Genomic DNA, 21,704 nt, shown 5'->3' on the forward strand with positions numbered 1-21,704 from the left:
ATGTGCTGATAATATTATTTTGTACTGATAATAGTTAGTCTTTCTTTGTGCTCACCTGTTTTCAAGGAGAGACTTCCCTTTTTTATATTTCATGGCTATTCTTGTATTAACCAAATGGACTAGCTAATGTAACATGACATACTATAATGCACAGAATGTTTAATAGCACACAGCACTGACAGAGATGGCTGTTTTTTCTAGAGCTACCATTAATCTTCCAAGCAATCCACGGTTTTAGCCTACATATTAAATGATAGACTAGCAGATCAGCTGGGGAAATGCATGTAGAAAAGAGACTATCATTACAGTGATTATCTCCAAAGTCTGCATTTGGCAGTAGCATTATATTTTAATTTCCTGCTCGGGCCTGATTGAACATGATAATTCCTTTTCATATTAATCAAAATAATATCCAGTACTAGCTTTATTTTATATAATGGTTAATAATAGTATACATATATACACACATTTTTAAAGGATCAGAATTAAGGATTATCAAAGGATCAGTAAAGTAACACCAGGGATATAAAACGACTTAAAGTGGCAGTTTACCTGCATATTTGCAGTTAGATGTATTTATTTGGCTTGATCTGTTTTTGGTTATTTCCTTTAAGGTGATTATGGCATTGATCAAGCAGCTGTCGCACCAAGCACAAAAGGACTGAATGGGTATGATTTTATTTGGGAAACCAATAAAAGAAGTATGTAGCAAGATAGCACTTACAATGTATGCGCTGGATAGTAATACATTATGTTAATTCAATTGCATAATTTTTATAGTATTGTTACTGGCACTTTGCCTTTTTACCAGTAGGTTCAGCTTGTACATACAGTATTTCTAGCTAACCATGCTAAGTCTGTACTGCAAGTACTGTACTGTGATGATGTTACCTGTGACACCGGGGGAAATATAACTTCGTGCAGATAGTTGCACATTGCAGAGCTTAAGCCAATAGGAAAACACCTCCATAGACAAACACCTCCATAGACAAACATCCATTTTATTTAATAAAATGTAATACTGAATAGAATAAATAGAGAATATGATATTAAGATCTTTATTGATTGATTTTGTATTGCATTTATGCATACATTATCACTTTAATGCCTAAGTCATTTAAATACCTTTAGGACACTTTGCCTTTAACGTATCTGTGAAGTACAGTATTATTTTATTGTTCAGTCAAGTATAGAAGAAAAGGCAAGCACAGCCGGACGTCACTTGGTATGGATAAAATTTCAACTTTATTTCAAATGCATTAAAACCAGAATGTCCTGACGCGTTTCGTATCTAAGCGATACGTAGTCATAGGCCTATGACTACGTATCGCTTAGATACGAAACGCGTCAGGACATTCTGGTTTTAATGCATTTGAAATAAAGTTTCAAGGCTGTGCTTGCCTTTTCTTCTATACTTGACTGTGCACACACCCCCTGCTACGGGTTCGGGGCGATGCACCCGGACCACTAAAGACTACGGGTGAGTGTTATTCCACTTTTATATCAGCGACCGTTTACTTGAATCAAGCGCTGGACCTGGGGTTTCTACACCCAGGTCACGTCTGTTACCGGGTGAGCAGGGTTTCCTTACCTTTCATCCGATAAGATAATTTACGCACATCTACTTCGATTCATCGCGGAACTGTGCAGCTGTTTGTTCATTGTTAATTATTTTATTGTTGTAATAAATGATTTATTATGTTAACCATTTTAGTAGTAGTGGACAATACACATTGTCCTTGTCTTACATCCTCTCTTAAGGTGGCCATACATGTTGCATTTACAATCTTTCCTGCGACCATAGGTCGCAAGAAAGGTTGTTTGTTTTCACTACAAACGTTGAGAGCTGAATCGTCAGATATGCTGGTAAAAACAATAGAATTTTACCTTTATAGGATGATTCAGCATTAACCTCTTGCGGAGGAGCCCCATCTCCCACCATACACTTACTGAATATCATACGAAACTTTGTATAGTTGGACAATATCTGTGCGTGTATGGCCACTTTTATAATTATCCAGCTTTTAGTATTCAGCCAGGCAGAAATAATGATTTAACCAGTCACAGAACTATACATTCTTACCCTTATAAGGCACTTGAACCCCCTTGTGCAGTAACCTATAGCAGCCCACCTATAGCAACAATTTGCTTCCAAACAAGTGAACAGTAATTAAAAGAAATTATTGCCGTTTTTATATAGACATCCATGGGTTACTTCCCTAAGCCGCCACCCTAAACATGTACCCATGAGTGCTTATAAATAAATATCCATCTATTGGCCGCCCATACAAGCTGCACTAAAATTGTTAATAAACTTGGGTGGCTCCTCCATTTAGTCCCTCTAGTTACACTCCTCATTAAAGATATTTCTAAAGGTTTTTTAGGATTTGGTCATGTTTTTCTGAACAGAATGTTCTGTGAGAACAATCATGTGCATAAGAAAATGGTTTTGGTCATTTGGTTCTGGTCAATAACAGAATGGTGCTGAGACCTGGATTCTTAAGAATTTACTTCAAGCTGACTTTCTTGGTTCTCCCACATCATTAAATACCAAAAAGCTGCAATACTACAAATGATGCAGCGTCCATATTGTATTTACCAGCTCTTTTGTCGATCAAAATTCACTGTTTCAGCCCAAAACTGGGGTGCTTTATGAAAAGGGACCCATTTTAGGCATAAACTGTTGCATTCCTACTTGCACAAGAGCCAGCAGACCCATGTGTAATTACATATTCAGGACAATACATAAATTAACCAGAGCTTCTTGGTGTCAGCAATGAACTTTCAAACTTTTAGCAGCTTTTAAAGGCTATGCAGTATTATAATTAGAACAAATTATGTGTTATGCTCTAATGCCCTCTAGCGGTGGAAATGAAAACAATTAAAAAAGGGACTTGACTGATTGAAAAAAAAAACAGATTAGTCTCTGTTCTGTTTTGTCATTTGTGGCCTGGAAACAAATATATATTAAAGGTGGCAGTGATCAGAACTGGCAGATACTTCTTAGTGTGTAGCAGTGTAAACTGACATTAAAACCATAGCTGCTCTTATTCTTTGTCCCCATATATTTGTAACAGACTTTGTGTAGGTACCTGCCTGAACACCACACATTACTTTTAGTGAGCTATAACTCTGGGTGACATATTGAAGGAGAAGGAAAGCTCCAATCTAAGCGAGGTGACAAAGTTAGGGAACCCCCAAGGATTGTAAAGACCTACCTGATACCCCCGGTCGGTGGTCCTGTTAACAGAATACTGCACCAAGCAAGCGACCCTCTTCTTCCCTTCTTCTTTCTTCAAACATCCAGGAGTCGACGCATGCACAGTAGTGCGGAAAAGCCGACCTTTTGTTAAAGTCTGGCTTTTAACTCTACTGCACGTGTGCCTGTGTGAAGAAAGAAGGAAAGAAGAGGTTAGTGCTCTTGCAAGTACCCAAGGCTGGTGACATTTTCTGCTAACAGGAGCACTGGTCCTGGATAATCAACAGTGCCATGTTGTAACCATAGAGTAAGCAGGTCAGCTTCCTCTATAGTTGTAAAGAAATCCCCCCTTTCTGGCTGCTCTTTTACCTATGGGCAGTGTGAGCAGGGGACATGGGCGAGGGGCCAGTTATCAAGTGAATAGAAAAAAATAAATGAGGAGGTATTGGGCATTTGTTTGCCAGGAATGCACCTCATATTCCATAGCACTTAAATCTGTTGTTTAAAGCAGGAGAACTTTAATTAAATGATTCAGTTGCAGTTGCTTGCAGTCCTTCTAGCTTCATTTTCAAATGTTTACATACAGGACATGTGTATAGCACACCTATAATATAATGTACTGTTGATGTGGTCCTGCTGAATGCACAGGCAGATGACTATGCAGTATTAATATCTTCCTCAGTGTCGGACCCAAAAGCCTTCGACCAGGGGCCCACTCTCAGTACTATTATTCTTCCTCTCCTCACTCAACCTCTAGTCTCCTTTCTTTACATTCTATAATATTATAATTGATTATTCCATCTATTAAGCCTCCTTTTCTCATAGAAATAGGGAATGACCATGAAATAGGCCAAATGTTTAGCAGCACAAGGGCCCACTGACACCTGGGCCCAACGGGACTTTTCCTGGTATCCCTGTGGGCCAGTCCGACACTGATCTTCCTTCAGACACAGGCCCGGACTGGCAATCTGTGGGTTCTGGCAGATGCCAGAGGGGCTGCTATAAGGTGCCATAGAAGTCACTATTTAGTGGGCTAGTGTGGGTTGTTTGGGCCTCTGTGTACCTGAAATGCCAGAGCCTATTTTAATTCTCAGTGCAGCCCTGTATAGTACAGGCTGTATTTTCTCCATCTTGGCTGAAACCCATGGGCATTTCTTTATTCATACCTCCCAACAATTTGGAAGTAAAAAGAGGGACAAAAAATTTTTTTCCGCACGTAGCGCAGCTAATTTTTTTGACCACACCCCTTTCTGTGGCCACACCCCCTAATTACCATGTTTGTTTTACAAAATTTGGCAGGTTATGAAAGTTTGAAAATATTTCTCCTTATCTAAACTGTGTTTTTGTGTCTCAAAATTGTTACAAAGTATCTTATTTGCACCTGTTAGCTGTTCTGGGCTCTCTGCTAAAAGCCAATTAAGTGAGAAACTGTTTCTTTTTCTGGCTTTTCAGTGCATAGAAAAAGAGGGACTTTCCAGTAAAAATGAGGGACTGCGGGTTGAGCTGTCAAAAGAGGGACTGTCCCTCCGAAAAAGGGACAGTTGGGAGGTATGCTTTATTATTTACTTCGAATGCACCCATTAGTCACATGCCAGATACAAGAGAGGCAGCAGCAGAGGAGCTGTCGTGGGAAGAAAACCCCCTTTTAAAATGTAATCTCCCTGGAAAGTGCCATACAGCAGTCATTGTTTTGCACGGGTAGTTACCACATGTGCTCATAAACAGTGACACGGGTTAGAATGATTACATCGAGTTAAAAACAAAACCATAAAAAGAGAATGCAATAAACACGCAGCATGGGAGGAAGAATGGAAAGTCTGCCTTAAATTCTAGCTGCACTACCTTAAATGCTGGTCATTCTGGGAAGGGGGAGGAGTTCTAAATACAGACACAAGGCCGGGGAATAGCGTCTCTCTCAGAAGCTGCGAGATAAAGCGGAGAGTCGACTCAAGAGCCAGGTGAGCAAGACGGCTTCCTAAGCACTCGAGTGTTAGTGATCCTGCCTGCTAGGCCAGCTGCTCAGAAGTGTTTTTCGGCTGTGTGATACGGAATAAAGATGGACGTGCATTCCAAACTGGAACGCATGGCAGTCTTTTTGTGGGAGTGTCAGTTGAGAGGGAGAAGTCGACAAGCAGCATGGGAGAGAACAAGTTTGTGCTACGCTGCTTGTGTGAGTGAACTGACGCTTTGAATATGTCCATTTTCTGCAGTGATCGTTCTGGCATAGAAATATGGGTTAAATGTAATGCTAATGATCCATTTCTCTGCGATGATCTGACAGAATGTCTGGAGTTAATGTTCTCACCTATTCATTGTCTGTGGTGATTGGTCATATCAAGGGTTAATATGCTACTTCACCCCCCCCAATCTTCTCAACCAGGGCCAAGGTATACTGGAACCGTAGGCAAGGGCTTCAATCAATGCCCCTCACCCAGTCCTACATTACCATTTCCCACCTGTGCCAGCAGCCATTATGTTGCCCCATGTACCTGTGCCAGCACCTATCATATTAACCCCATTTTTACCTGTGCCAATGGCAGTCAATCCCTCAGATTGCCCACAATCTGTACCTGTGCCAGCATAAGACAAAACATCCATAATAGTGTTACCCCCAGTCTGTAATTATGCCAGCGGCAGCCAAAAAAATCCATCATATTGCCCCTAATTTGTAGCTGTGCCAACAGCAGCCAACAATCCATCATAATGCCCCAAACATCTGTGTACCTGTGCCAGCAGCTATCATATTACCCCCATTTGTACCTGTGCCAGCAGCAGCCAATCCCTCATATTGCCCCCAATCTGTACCTGTGCCAGCAGCAGCCAGAAAATCCACAATATTGCCCTCAAATATGTATCTGTTCCAGCAGCAGCCAGAAAATCCACAATATTGCCCCCAAATATGTATCTGTTCCAGCAGGATCCAAAAATCCACCATATTGCCCTCAAATATGTATCTGTTCCAGTAGGATCCAAAAATCCACCATATAGCGCCAAAATATGTATCTGTTCCAGCAGGATCCAAAAATCCACCATTTTGACCACAAATATTTATTTGTGCCAGCAGCTGCCAAGAGGGAGGTGGGGAGTGCCAGCAGTACAAATCACAGGCAAGAGGGGTTTGGAATAGGCGGTTTATAAAATTGAAAAAAAAAATCCCCTTAAAAGTCTGCCCCCCCATTACAATTGCACCCTAGCCGGGCACCTACTCTGCCTACCTCTGCCTAGTTCCGGCCCTGTTCCCTACTGTCATATCTGGATTTTTTTTGTGCAGTAACAGCACTTGCACGCATGAGTTTATGCTATATTTCTTTTAGCCTCTAGCTAACTTCAGAGTTTGGACTAGGGTTGCCACCAGTCCGGTTTTAACCCGAAAAGTTCAGTTTTACTAAGGCCTGTTCGGGTCTCCTGTTTGTTTTTCAGCCTTGTGAAACCCAAATAATAATCTGCCCAATAAATAAAAACATTTAAATACTAAGATACTCACCTTAACACTGCCTAGTTATTATCAAGTGCAGTTAATTTCTTATTATTTCAGAAACAAACAAAAAAAAGCAAATCATAGTTGCATAGTTAAAGGTGGCCATACATGGGCCGCTAAAAACTGCCGACAGACCAAGTCGGCACCTTATTGGCCAGTGTATGGGGCCCCCTGACGGGCTTCCCCGATCGAGATCTGGCCAGATCTCGATCTGATGGGGAAAAAAAAAAAATCTGTTCGTTGATGCGGTCCCGCGATCCGACCCCCATTCCCATTCGTTAGGATCCGATCGTTGGGCCCTAGGGCCCACGATCGGATCAGCCCTATATTGCCCACCTCAAGGTGGGCATATCGGAGAGTGATCCGCTCGTTTGGCGACATTGCCAAATGAGCGGATCTCTCCGTGTATGGCCACCTTAAATTGGGTTGAATGTCCAATCAATCAAAAATAAGAAACTGTTTTTCTGAATTAGCATTTCTGTATTTCAGAGCTTTCTTGATAATCAATTTCTGTATAATAGACCCCATACTTGTAATTAGAGGTTTGGGCTCACTCATAAGGCAGAATATAGATAGAGAGAGGGTTGCCACCCCTGTAGTTTTGGACTGGACCTCTCCGTTTTACAAAGGACTGTGTGTCGGGTTTAAAACATTCAGAAAACTGAACAGATATCAAGCCATTTGCATCTAAGTAATGCACTAACCCTACCCTAGCGTCATAACTCCAGTGACATCATTGTGCCTTCCTCTGATGTCATCATGCCCACCCCAACATCACTGTCCCACCACCAATGCTATCTTCCCCGCCACCTTTATTCTGGTTTAACCGCTGGCAAAGGTGGCAACCCCAGTTTGGATTCAAATTCACTATTGTCACTAACATAACTCAATGCCACTTTCACCCAGACTTCAAGCACTAACACACATTTTTAACCCCCCTGAATTCATTTAGGGGCATAATTATAAAAGCTGTTACACTCAGGTGTTGTAAGGTGTTCCCGTGTGGTGGCTTTTTTATGCATTCTGCCATATTGCAACACATGAGTTAAAAGCACTATTCGCTTTCTGTGTGGGTGCTTACAGGACCACACTGAAAACAGATGACATGCAAATATGCAGCATTTGAAGTTTGGCATCAGCAGATGGAGACATGACGGGGCCAAGTTCTGTTGGAGTCCAAGGCCTGTTACCCAGGTCTGGACTGAGAATCAAAACAGGCCCTGTCATTTCAGGAACACAGATCCCCAAACAGCTCAGATAGAGGCCCACATAGCCCCCTACCAGCCCAATAAATAGTGACTGTCTATGGCATCTTACAGCAGCACCCATAGATTGCCAGTCCGGGCCTGCTGGTACCCAGACATCCCTTACACCCCTTCTCTACCACCTCCACCACTGATCACTCTCAACTACCACTAGTTGCTTTGTTTTTGTTTTCATCAAGCAACCAAGTTTTGTGAGACTACAGTTTTATTTTTACTTTTTATTTGTTCTCTTTCTATCCAGGCCTTTCCTGTTCATATTCCAGTCACAGCACTGCCTGGCTGCTAGGATAATTTGGACCCTAGCAACCAGATAGCTGCTGAAATGTCAAACTGCTGAACAAAAAGCTAAATTACTCAAAAACCTCTAATAATAAAAAATGAAAACCAATTGCAAATTGTCTCAGAATATCACTCTATACATAATAAAAGTTAACTCAAAGGTGAACAACCCCTTTTAAAAAAAACCTTGTTTCAAAGAAAACATTATTGTGTACAATAAAATTTCATAGCAAGTTGGGCTGTATAAATAAAGTATTTGTGTGTATATATATATATATATATATTGCTCCATAATATAATATATAAGTGTAGCACTTGTCTTTTATAATTGTCCCATTTTAAACGCATGATTTTTTACACTCTTTGAAAATTAACCCATAGCTATATATGTGGAGGGGAACATCTCATTATTACCCCCTTTCCAGTGAAATTGCTCTTGTGTGTACATTTCTTCTTTTACTGCTCCCTCAAGTGCGCCCTACTTGCTATACAGTGCTGTCTATCAAATGGTTAACTCCGGTTTATGAAATTGTATTGTGCCCAATAATGTTTTCTTTGAAACAAGGTTATTTTAAAGGGGTTGTTCACCATTGAGTTAACTTTTGTCATTATGTATAGAGCAATATTCTGAGAAGACAATTTGAAGCTGATTTTTTTTTTTTTTGCTTTTTATTCAGCAGTCTAGTTTGTAGTTTCAGCAGTCTGTTTGCTAGGGTCCAAATTTCTTTAACAACCATGCATTGACCTGAATAAGTGATTGGAATATAAATAGAAGAGGGCCTGAAAAGCAAGATGAGTAACAATAAATCTGTAGCTTCACAGAGCCTTTGTTTTTCAGATGGGCTAAGTGACCCCTATTTGAAAGTTGGAAAGAGTCAGAAGAAGAAGTCAAAAAAAAAAAACTATTAAAACATAAATGTGGATCCACTGAAAGGTTGTTTAGAATGAGCCATTCTATAACATACTAAAAGTTAATGTAAAGGTGAACTACCCCTTTAAAACACAGGCCAACATGGATTTCCACACACAACAAAGATTTGTACCCTTTGCGAAAGGATTGTGGGTAGCGGTATACAAATATCTTTTGTATTATTTTGAATATGAAATGCAACCATTTCCAGCATATTTCATAGCTGCTTTAAAAAGGCTATACAGTTATGGGACCTGTTATCAGAATGCTAGGGACCTGGGGTTTTCCAGATAAGGGATCTTTCCATAATTTGGATTGTCACACCATAAATCTACAGGTATGGGACCTGTTATCCAGAATGATCGGGACCTGGGGTTTTCTGGATAACGAATGTTCCGTAATTTGGGTCTTCATGCCTTAAGTCTACTAGAAATTCATTTAAACATTAAATAAACCCAATAGGCTGGTTTTGCTTCTAATAAGGATTAATTATATCTTAGTTGGGATCAAGTACAAGCTACTGTTTTATTATCACAGAGAAAAAGGAAATCCATTTTTAAAAATTTGGATTATTTGGATAAAATGGAGTCTGAGAGACAGCCATTCCGTAATTCGGAGCTTTCTGGATATCGGGTTTCCGGATAAGGGATCCTATACCTGTACTAGAAAATCATGTAAACATTATGGGGCACATTTACTAAGGGTTGAAGTGAATTCGAAGTGAATTTTCGAATTGAAAAACTTTTGAATTTTGAAGTAATTTTTGGGTACTTCGACCATCGAATAGGCCAAATTCAACTTCGATTCGAATTGAAAAAACGTTGAATATTCGACCATTCGAAAATCGAAGTACTGTCTCTTTAAAAAAAACTTTGACTTCGACACTTCGCCACCTTAAACCTGCCGAGTTTTTAGAAGTCAAAGTTTTTTTTGAAAATCATTTGATCGATCTATTCGTTCGAATTGAAGAATTTAATTGTTCGATCGAACGATTTTACTTCGATCGCATAGGGCCATAGTCAATCAAAAAAAAACGTTGACTTCGAATATCGTACTACTGCAATTTGATGGTCGAATTTCGAGGTTTTTTCACTTCGAAATTTGACCCTTAGTAAATGTGCCCCTAAATATACCCAATAGGCTGGTTTTGCTTCCAGTAATGATTAATTATATCTTAGTTTGGATCAAGTACAAGTTACTGTTTTATTATCACAGAGAAAAAAGAGATAATTTTAACGAATCTGGATTATTTGGATAAACTGCTGTCTATGGGAGAGGCCTATTCCATAATTCAGATCTTTCTGGATAGCGGGTTTCCGGATAACGGATCCCATACCTGTATCTTTTTTTTAAAATAGGGATCTTGTATTATTTATAAATTTCCACCTCTGTTTTATGTCTCTTTGAATTGAATCTAAGGTTATTATTATTATTTGATTCCAGTAGCAAATGGCCGTGGCCGATAGAATGGCTGGACTAATTCCCTTTAGAATTGCCTTTTTTGGGCCACTGAGCAGCCTGGTGGATCTGTGAAGTAATTGGCATGGGCTATGTGAAGTGTGAGCTTTCAAGTCTTTGTTATACGGTTTAATCAGAACAGATATGCCTCTGCTGCAGGCTATGACCTTCCGTGGCATTGTCAGTAGAAAAGAAAATCTGCCCTAACATTCTTCATTCAAACACCTTTGTGTGAAATCCCATATTTCCTGTTTATTTTTGGAGTTTTCCCTCCCTGAGGGGATATTCAGAAGCACTGCAGCAAATCATCTTGCATGGAACATTGACCTCTGGGCAGATAACAAATCGAGGTAAGCCAGCGAGAATGATAGGCATTAGTATCAGACAGAGCATGCTCAGAGCTCCCAGCAGAAATGGGGAGCAGCAAATGACAGCTCAGTGTACAGATGGTGCTGTGGCAGCCGCTATTATCATATGAATGAAACAGGATTCCCGAGATCTGTTTATAATGCCTCATTCAGGCACAAGACAATAGGAGACGCCTTTTCTGCTCAACCAAGGGACAGAGAAGAAAGCTTTAATAACACTGTGTCTTTTTTTAGCAGCTTGAACCATACACATTGCTACTGAAGCAGTAATCTTGCAGCCCTCAGCCTCGCTACTCTACAGATGCGCTGGAGTCATGTGCAGCCTGCTTTTTTGGTGAGTAATAATCTGGCACCTTTAAGTTGTTCTTCTCGGTATGTCTCAGAGCTGGCAGTTATTATTTCAGATTAATTCAGTATACATTGTGTGCATTGTGTTCTTGCACAAAAACATCATCATACTACACTGCAATAGTCTTCTGAGCTCCAAGAAAGGTCATTATCTGTCCTCCGCTATAATTAGGTCACGTATATCAGAGGGGACGAGAGCTGAGAATCACAATAAAAGGGCATTATTTTGCATATTAGTTTTTTCATCAATGTCTTTTACATTTTTTATTAAATTCTGGGTCAGTGTTTAGCCCATTGGATGTACTACAGGTTCCACGGGAGCCCCAGAAGCTAATGTTTTAGCGTTGTGAACCCTTCATGTCGTGCCAAATGCCCTTTATGTAGTATCTAGTGAAACATTTTGAATGACACAGCATTAGTTGATCAGGATGAATGTAAGAAATTGTGATAGCAGTAGCAATTCTCAATAGCTGAAGGGCAGTTTTGTCTATCTGTACCTCTTCTGTACCACAGTTTTCTTTGAAAATTAGGACAATAATGAAGTGTATTTGCCCACAGGTGATTTGTCAGCTGAATGTTTTATATCCTCAAATTATTACTTCCTTATCGTTTTTATTGCTTAAAGGATGGAAGCCATTAGGATCACCAGTTATGCACTAAAATGAGACAAAGTTTGGCCAGATCTAGTAACCCATAATAACCCACCAGATGTCTGCTTTCATTTATTGTGCTAGACTACAAAAAGGAGATACATTTCACACCAGACTGGCTGACATCTAATAATGTGTAATAGTCTGTACAGTCTGATTTCTAATATCATTCAGTTAGACGTGTATGTAAAACTTTATTTATAAAGTGCTACGAGGAGGAGACCCAGTGCCGTACATTTTATAATGCAGGTATGGGATCTGGAAACCCGTTATCCAGAAAGCTCCGAATTACAGAAAGCCCATCTCCTGCAAACTCCGCTTTATTCATATTAACCCAAATTTTTTAAACTGATTTCAGTTTTCTCTGTAATAATAAAACAGTACCTTGTACTTGATCCCAGTTAAGATATAATTAATCCTTATTGGAAACAGGACCAGCCTAGTTGGTGTATTTAATGTTTACATGATTTTCTAATAGACTTAAGGTATGCAGATCTGAATTACAGAAAGATCTGTTATCTGGAAAACACCAGGTCCCAAGCATTCTGGCTGGCAGGGCCCAAACCTGTATATTGAAGTACAACTATAAAGAGCCATGTGACAAGTGTTGCTATTAAATGGGTATCAAATATTTTTTTTTTTGTACTAAAAATTGCAGTATTACTAGCAACCATGCACTAATTTGAATGAGGGACGGGAATATGAATAGGAGAGGGTCTGAATAGAAAGAAGAGTAATAAAAAGTAGGAATACATTTGTAGCCTTACAGAGTATTTGCTTTTTAGAAGGGGTCAGCGACGCCCATTTGAAAGCTGCAAAGAGTCAGAATAAAAAGACAAATAATTAATAAAGTATAAAAAATAAATAATGCAAACCAATTGAAAAAGTTGCTTAGAATTGGCCATTCTATAACATACTAAAAGTTGCCTTAAAGGTGAAACACCCTTTTAAGTCTACTAAAAATTGTTTAAACATTAAACCCAATAGGTTGGTTTTGCCTCCAATACTGTGTTATTATTACAGAGAAAAAGGAAATCATTTTTAAAAGTTCTAGTTATTTGGATAAAATGCGCTCTATAGGATACAACCTTCCTGTAATTCAGAGCTTTCTGGATAACTGGTTTCCAGATAATGGATCCCATACCTGTATTAATAACAATTGTGTGCTCCTGGGAGCAGAAAATTCTTCTTTTTGTAATACAAAGCAGAAGGTAGACTGTAGCACAATGAAATCACATTTGCATGAAGATGGCCTGAAACTGCACTGTGAAACAGCATCCTGTATGGGACTTTTTCCAGCAGGGTTCGGCCCAATCCAATTGCCTGGCTAAACTGAATTTGAATCCAAGCCCTTGAAATCACGTGACTTTCCATGAAGACGAATTAGGATATTGCAATTTTCATTCCTCGCATGTAGTATTGTGTCTTAACTCTCACTTACCTTTCATGCATATGTAAATTAGGATTCGGATTGATCTGAATCCTTCATCAAAGATTCAGGATTTGAATTCCTAATTCTTTTATGATTGGTTGACATTCTAAGTGTTCTCCTGAAATCTAAGGCCCGTTACAGTGGTGCAGCAATAGACTGCTTATTCCAGACAAAACATAACTAACCTTGCAAAGTCATTGGAAGCCCAGGGGGAATACAGCTGTTTTTGCTGTACATTCAGCACATATGATAGGTAGGTTAATGTCACCCATAGCTATTGATTGCTCTGTGAGCAAACTAATCACTCACTGTGACAATATAACTAGATTGCACTCCCATGCTTAGGTTCACAAGCCTAATTAAGCTGGCTGGGTGATTCAGGTGACATTCAGGTATTGCTATAAATTTGATGGTGTTCATAATCCAGTCAATGCAGACCCTTATGTGCATGCCTTGCTATATTAAAGGGATACTGTCATGGGAAAACATGTTTTTTTTTCAGTTAATAGTGCTGCTCCAACAGAATTCCCAGCTGCCCCAGTCATGTGACTTGTGCTCTGATAAACTTCAGTCATTCTTTACTGCTGTACTGCAAGTTGGAGTGATATCACCTCCCCCCCCCCCCCCGCAGCCTAACAAAAGAACAATGGGAAGGTAACCAGATATCAGCTTCCTAACACAAGAGAACAGCTGCCTGGTCGATCTAAGAACAACACTCAATAGTAAAAGCCAAGCCCCACTGAGACTGATTCAGTTACATTAAAGGACCAGTAACATCAAAAAAAATTTTTTAAAAATTCGTTAGTATACAACGAAAAAATAACACCAAGACAAATTAAAGTTTAAAATAGCAAAGCCTTTATTAAGAAATAACTTACATAAACTCCACTTCCTGTCCTCTTCAGAAACGGCGAAAAGGCGACCATCCATTCTGCTGCGCTTGACTTCTCCTCCCTGGCTATTCACTGACAGCCATCTCATTCTCCAGCTCTTCTTCATCCTCCCAGGAGCAGCAGTAGGAATGCAATGTCGGCGGGATCCCCATTGGATTCACGAGGGGTGCAGGAAAGTAGAGGAGGGCAGTACGTCCATTCCTGCCTTGAAGAACCGGTGCCGATACCGCAGGGTGTGTGTTCAGCGTGGTATATTAGCATGGAGTCCAGAAGCAGCCAGGAGAGGGGCCACATGAAGATGGAGCACTGAGCAGCTAATGTTCCTGGCCCACAGCGCTGAACAGGAACCGGCCGCCAGCTCGCAGATGTCCACAGCGCTGAACAGTAACCTCAAGGCAGGAATGGACGCACTGCCCTCCTCTACTTTCCTGCACCCCTCGTGAATCCAATGGGGAGCCCGCCAACATTGCATTCCTACTGCTGCTCCTGTGAGGATGAAGAAGAGCTGGAGAATGAGATGACTGTCAGTGAATAGCCAGGGAGGAGAAGTCAAGCGCCGCAGAATGGATGGGCGCCTTTTCGCCGTTTCTGAAGAGGACAGGAAGTGGAATTTATGTAAGTTATTTCTTAATAAAGGCTTTGCTATTTTAAACTTTAATTTGTCTTGGTGTTATTTTTTCGTTGTATACTAACGAATTTTTGAAAATTTTTTTTTGATGTTACTGGTCCTTTAAGTAGGAGAAATAACAGCCTGACAGGAAGTAGTTCCATCTTAAAGTGCAGGCACAAGTCACATGACTGGGGCAGCTGGGAAACTGACAATATGTCTAGCCTCTAGCGCCATGTCAGATTTCAAAATTGAATATAAAAAATCTGTTTGCTCTTTTGAGAATTGGATTTCAGTGCAGAATTCTGCTGGAGTAGCGCTATAAACTGATTTGTGTTGAAAAAAAAACAAGTTTTCCCATGACAGTATCCCTTTAAGAAAGGTTTGGCTGCAATATGGCTTCCCAGTGTATTTGCAGATATCTCACTGAGGTATGTAAGGCATTATGACAGATAAGCTTTTATTATTGGGTGTAAAGATCTCAATTATAAATTCGTTACTTTGATTGCTGTATATTTCTGTGTGCTATCAATTATGCATTTCATAAACAGCTGATGTGGATCTGAGATGCAGAATCCTGCTGCAGGATATATTCACCTTTCGCTAAAATGCTGTTTGTGTGGGCTTATAGGTGTTTGTTGTAATTGCTGTTACACTGTAATTGCCTAATAAATAAGTATATATAAGAAATAGTTACAGTAGAACCCCCATTTTACGTTTTTCAGGGGACCAGAATAAAATGGTGTAAAATCAGGGAAAATGTAAAATCAAAGAAATTTATAACGCATAATATATAGATGGGATCACAAAAGAAGATATAAAATGAGGGAAAATTTTAAATTAGGGTATATAAAATTGAGGTTTTACTGTATATGGGCAGCTTTACTAAAACCTGAACTAGGATCCTTAAGGATTCACTGCAGTTAAGTAAATGCTAAAATTCACTTTCCTTACTGACTGTTAAGTTTGGGAGGAGCCCTGTGTTGGCTAAGCGCTTTTAGTTTTCCTTTGAAAGCTCCCATATTGTCATCTCCAGGACTGTGTCTGTGTGTAGTGCAGGGTACCAGCGAACTTACTTAAAGGGGATGTTTACCTTTGCGTTAACCTTTAGTATGATATAGAGAGTGACATTTTGAGTCAAATTGCATTTGGTTTTCATTTTTAATTATTTGTGTTTTTTGCGTTATTTATCTTTTTAATCAACCGCTCTCCAGATTGCAGTTTCAGCAATCTGGTTGCTATGGTCCAATTTACCCTAGCAACCATGCATGTCTGTTTTTAGTAAAATAAACACAAGGCATGGGGCATAGATCAAAAGGAAAACTGTAAAATGCTAGAATGTTGGTGCCATTGCACTGTATGTTGTGTGGCATACAAAGGGTTAATAAACCTGTCTGTAGTGATTGTGCTCTTAACAGGCTCCCAACAGCACAGGCAGATCATTGCTGGCAATTCTGACAGATCCACCTGTTCCATGTTTTCCTATGAGGATATCTGGTAGTGGTGTAGGGTTGGGAGCCTGAAGGCAGGTTAAAAAGGCAGAGGATTAATCATCCAGTGGGAGTAAGACTCACTGCATAATAAACAGTTGCTGCCAACAATTACTTTTCCCAGAGTCTCAGAATAATAACTGTTTAAATAGTAATAATAATTAGAATTCTTTTGTGGACAAAGAAGTGGATATCATTTGTACAGAGCAGCAGAGTAAATACATTTTGATACAGGCCATAATGCATGCCACTCGTGCTCTGTTTCATTTTTAGCTTCTAATTTCTTAAATGAAATGGAAATGTTGCTGGGAATAGGCAGTTTCTCAGATCAGATTTCCCTTTCAGATTTGCTGTGAACCGGTACAGTAGTATTCAGCAACTGTCTTCCACACGGTTCCAACCAGCCTTGCATCCTTCAAGGGACAACTATCAAACAGTCAAAAGGTATGTGTGCAAATGAAGGTAACAGATACAAGCACATTGGAAGTCTACAGATTTTAATTGTAGAAAATACAGTGTATCTTTAGTCTCAACAGTTTTGTGGTATCCTCAGGACACAGACTGCGAGTAACTACTACAGTTGGCATGAAAACCCTTTTACTGATGATGGCTTAACCACTTCCAAAGCTAAATGCTCAGGGCCATGCACCTGAGTCCTCTATCTAATTTGATGCAACTATACCACCATGAACGTCTAGTGGGCTGGATGATTGGCTCTCATTGAATCAGTTGAATAGTGAAACTGCACTAATGATGAGTCCTGACAGACCAACTGTTATCTGATGAAATGTAGTATCAAAGTCCTTTCCAGAGTTACAGAATGGTGGCAGGACAGTTGCTTTGATCATTACCACATTTGTCAGTCCACCCTAACCTCCTCTAAAAGGAATAATAAAATATTGATGATCACATGTAAATTGATACTGTATGAAAAGAGCAGTTTGAATATAAAGCTTCAGAATCGCATTTCTTAAATGATAACAATGCTAAAATACAACGAAAAGAGCAGTTTCTGACTGTTGCAGCAGCACACAGCTATTTCCCCTTTCTCACCTCCTTTTAAAGGAACAGTATCACCAAAAAATGTAATTAGAATATAATGTATTGTTGCTTCACACTGGTAAAACAGGTGTGCTTGCTTCGGAAACGCCACTATAATTTGTATAAAGAAGCTGCTGTGTAGCCATGGGGGCAGCCATTCAAGAACAGGAGACACGGTAGATAGCAGATAACTTCTGAAGAATCCCATTGTATACTAAAGAGCTTATTTGTTAACTGCTGTTTATCCTGTGCCTTTTCTCCTTTTCCAGAGCTTTGAATGGCTGCCCCAATGGCTACACATCATCTTGTTTATATAAACTATAGTAGTCTGAAGCAAACCCACCAGATTTACCAGGGTAGGGCAACAGTTCATTATATTGTTATTTATTTTAAGCACTTTAATTTTTTTGGTGTTACTGTACAACAACTTAAACTGTCCTTGACAGACAAGTTACCGTAATTATGGCAATATTAAACATCTGATAATCATGCTGGGAGCCACTTTTATTCATATGCTATTCTTTCATCTCTAAGGTGTACATTATACATTATAATCACAAAAATGTGATGGTTTTGATTTACATGGATGCTGTTATTGCAAATAATTTTAACCTTCTATAATGTTTTGTTCCTTTATTCCAGATACTCATTTCTCTGAGCTGGGCAGATAATGACAGACCTTTTCTTGGGGTTCCTTTTCAACTGCTTTAATCTAGTCCATCTGCAAAATGAATATATCAGCAGTGTTCAGTGCGCTGCTTGTGTCCATCATGGCTGCAGTGTTGTGGAAGCATGTCAAGTTATTGGATCAGTTCTATGTGATTGAGGAAGAGCTGGAACTGACTCGACAGTCTCAAGAGTTGTCTCAAGTACGCATTGACTATCAGGCAGCATTGCAAGCACTAGTGGAGGATGGCACCAGAATGGTGTGTTCTGGTAGGATGCATACAGACCGCGTTTGTCGTTTTGAGTCACTTTGCTACTCTACAGAGGCCGAAGAGTTTGTCTTCTTCCATAGTAACGCCTCAATTATGTTGCCCAATTTGGGCCCAAGACGTTTTCAGCCTGCATTGCTAGACTTGTCTTCAGTTGATGACCACAACACACAGTATTTTAACTTTATAGAGCTTCCAGCTGCTGCTTTAAAATTTATGCCTAAGCCTGTCTTTGTACCAGACGTTGCACTGATCATGAACCGATTTAACCCTGATAACTTAATGCATGTTTTTCATGATGACCTTCTCCCTATTTTCTACACTATACAGCAGTTCCCAGACCTAGACTTTGAATCTAGACTTTTCTTTATGGAAGGATGGAATGAAGGCTTGCATTTTGAACTTTATAAGTTCATGAGCAACAAGCAGCCCCTCTTAAAAGAGCAGCTGAAAACCCTAGGCAGGCTTCTTTGTTTCACTAAATCTTATGTGGGCTTATCAAAGATCACCACATGGTATCAGTATGGTTTTGTCCAGCCACAAGGTCCAAAAGCGAACATACTGGTGTCAGGAAATGAAATTAGACACTTTGCAAAATTCATGATGGGCAAATTGAACATAACTTTAGATCAAAATGCAGCAGAAGCATATATTGTCTTGTTTAGTCGATCAATGAACCGACTCATTGTAAACGAGGCAGAGCTGCTCTTGGCTCTTGCTCAGGAATTTCAGATGAAAACGATAACTGTTTCCCTTGAAGACCATTCATTTTCAGATATTGTCAGACTCCTCAGCAATGCAACCATGCTTGTTAGCATGCATGGTGCACAGTTAGTCACATCTCTCTTTCTACCAAAAGGGGCTGTTGTGGTAGAGCTCTTCCCATATGGTATAAATCCTGAACACTACACTCCATATAAAACACTGTCCACACTCCCTGGTATGGAACTCCAGTATGTTGCCTGGCAGAATACTGAAGAGGAAAATACGATCACTTATCCTGACCGACCATGGGAACAAGGTGGGATTGTGCACCTGGAAACAAAAGAGCAGGAACGCATAAAGAAGAGCAAGGAAGTACCGCGTCACCTCTGTTGCCGCAACCCTGAGTGGCTTTTTCGGATTTATCAGGACACGAAAGTCAACATTTCTTCTCTAATTCAAGTGATCAAAAGTACTGTGAAAACAAAACTTGGATTGAGGAGACAAAAATGGACACCAGGTCTGTATCCTGGAAAAGTGCGGGAATCAAAGTGCCAAGCATCTGCCCAGGGTACAAGTGAGGCCAAGCTGTTTGTGTCTTGGCAGATCCCCTGGAATCTCAAGTTCCTGAAAGTAAGGGATGTTAAATATGAAGTATGGATTCAAGAACAAGGGGAAAACTCTTATATGCCTTATATCTTATCTCAACAAAACTACACTTTTTCTGAAAATATCAAACCTTTTACAACTTATTTGGTGTGGATCAGATGCATTTTCAACAAGACCCTTCTTGGACCCTTTGCAGAGGTTTTAGTGTGCAGTACATAAGCTCCAATACCAAGCCTTGTTTATTAGATTTCTTTTTTCCTGCGTCGGGATGGGCTCACTAAAAACACGGAGTGTAGGTCATTTTAGCATTTTCAAATGAAATAAAGGTGCAGTTCAATAAACTGCTACAAGTTAAGTTAAACATTTTAGTAACTTATTATAGATTTTGTGGTATTTATCTAAAACTGGGTGTCATGTTGATAAATTGCTGGATGTACATAATGTATATGTTGTAATTTAATGCCTTTATATGTAAAAAAAAAAAGGTTTACAGGTTATTTGTATTTCAATGTGGCTAATGTGAACAACTGATTAAAGCTTTAGCTCTTTCCCTTGTAATAGTCATGCGGATGTACTGATTGTGATTATTTGTCTCTCCGCAGCTTTGATTAACTGTTTGCCAGATTTCATTACAAATCTTTTTTTTTCTTTCTTGAATGCTTTGTGCTTTTTTATTATTCAGTTTCAGTCTTAAACAGTTAGGGGGTTATTTATCAAAATCCAAATTTATCTCCTTATGTTCTGAAATATACTCTGACCAAATCCGCACAGGATAAATCCTTTTTTTTCGCCAACACGTAGCAGCCACCTAATTGGAATTTGGTATTAGATTCTCCCGGAAAATGATCTCCGAAGAACCCAGTCTAACTCAAGGTATAGGATCCATATTGTGAAAACCATTATCCAGAAAGCTCTGAATTACATGAAGGCAATTTCCCATAGACTCCATTACAATCAAATAATTTACATTTTTAAAAATGATTTCCTTTTTTCACTGTAATAATAAACCAGTACTTTGTTCTTCATCCTAATTAACGTAATTAATCCTTGCTAAAGACAAAACAATCCTATTGGGTTTTATTAAGATGAAAATAATTTTTTAGTAGATTTAGGGGGTTATTTATCAATGGTCGAGTTTGTGAGGTTTTTTTCCTACCTCGAATAAACTCAAATGTTTGCTTATTTATGTAAAAAAAAACTCAAATGAATGGAATTGGGGGGAAAAAAACTCGATTTATTGAGTTTTAGAATGCAAACCAGTGTAAAAAACCTGAAAATTACGAAGGTAAAAAACATCTTGAAATGATTAAAGTGACCTCTGCCATAGACTTCTACATGACCTTTAGCTGGTGAATTTTTAGATTCCGGATTTTAATAGCTTCAGGCATAAAAAAATCGGAAAAATTCAAGTTTTTTTAGAGAAACTACCATTGAAAAACTCAACTCAACCTTTAATAAATAACCCCCTTAAGGTATGGTGATACATGAAAGATACATTATCCAGTTCCCAAGCATTATAGATAACTGGTCCCATACCTGTACAAAATCAGATGCAATTTTTCACCCTTGAGTTGTATGAAAACAGTAAGCTAGCTTCTGTTTGTACTTCTTTTCTTTGGGGGTTATTGTGTTGGTTTTGCCTGCTTACCAGAATAGGTGTCTATTTCGAGGGCATTTTTTTGTCATCTATTCATTTGACTTTTTGGGGCACAGCTGGGCTTTTTTAAAATTTGCACCATGGCCATAACCCAGCTTCTATTCAGCCAGCTGCAGGTATAGGAAAGAAAGTGAACATCTGATTAGTTGCCAAAGTTTACTGCCCAAGTGCAGATTTGCCCTCTGCTTTTAAATGAGCCTATCTGTGGCCCTTACAGTGTGACAATATAAAAAAACAAAGAACAGGCAATAAATAATGTGGAAAGGGAAATAAAGTAATCTGAACATCAACTACTGGTTAGTAGAGAAGGTATGGATGTAAGCAAATGATTACTGATATAAGAGAAGGTTAAGTATCACTTATGATTTACAGACATTTAAAAT

At 39.3% G+C, this 21,704-nt stretch overlaps 1 protein-coding gene across 11 annotated transcripts in view; it reads left to right on the forward strand.

Annotated features, from left to right (window-relative positions):
- pomgnt2.L (protein O-linked mannose N-acetylglucosaminyltransferase 2 (beta 1,4-) L homeolog) overlaps nt 1-20,695 on the forward strand; it is a 69,688-nt gene extending 48,993 nt beyond the window's left edge. For 2 of the 11 annotated variants that reach the window (XM_018266492.2, XM_041565441.1), the window contains exons 2-4: nt 11,192-11,291; nt 16,723-16,821; nt 18,061-20,321. In XM_018266492.2, the coding sequence (XP_018121981.1) occupies nt 18,147-19,883 (1,737 nt within the window). In that variant the 5' untranslated portion in view covers nt 11,192-11,291; nt 16,723-16,821; nt 18,061-18,146 and the 3' untranslated portion in view covers nt 19,884-20,321. 11 annotated transcript variants of the gene reach the window in all.
- The last annotated feature ends 1,009 nt before the right edge of the window (nt 20,696-21,704 follow it).

The sequence above is a fragment of the Xenopus laevis genome, chromosome 6L (assembly GCF_017654675.1).
Source record: "Xenopus laevis strain J_2021 chromosome 6L, Xenopus_laevis_v10.1, whole genome shotgun sequence".
NCBI classification, from domain to species: Eukaryota; Metazoa; Chordata; class Amphibia; order Anura; family Pipidae; genus Xenopus; species Xenopus laevis.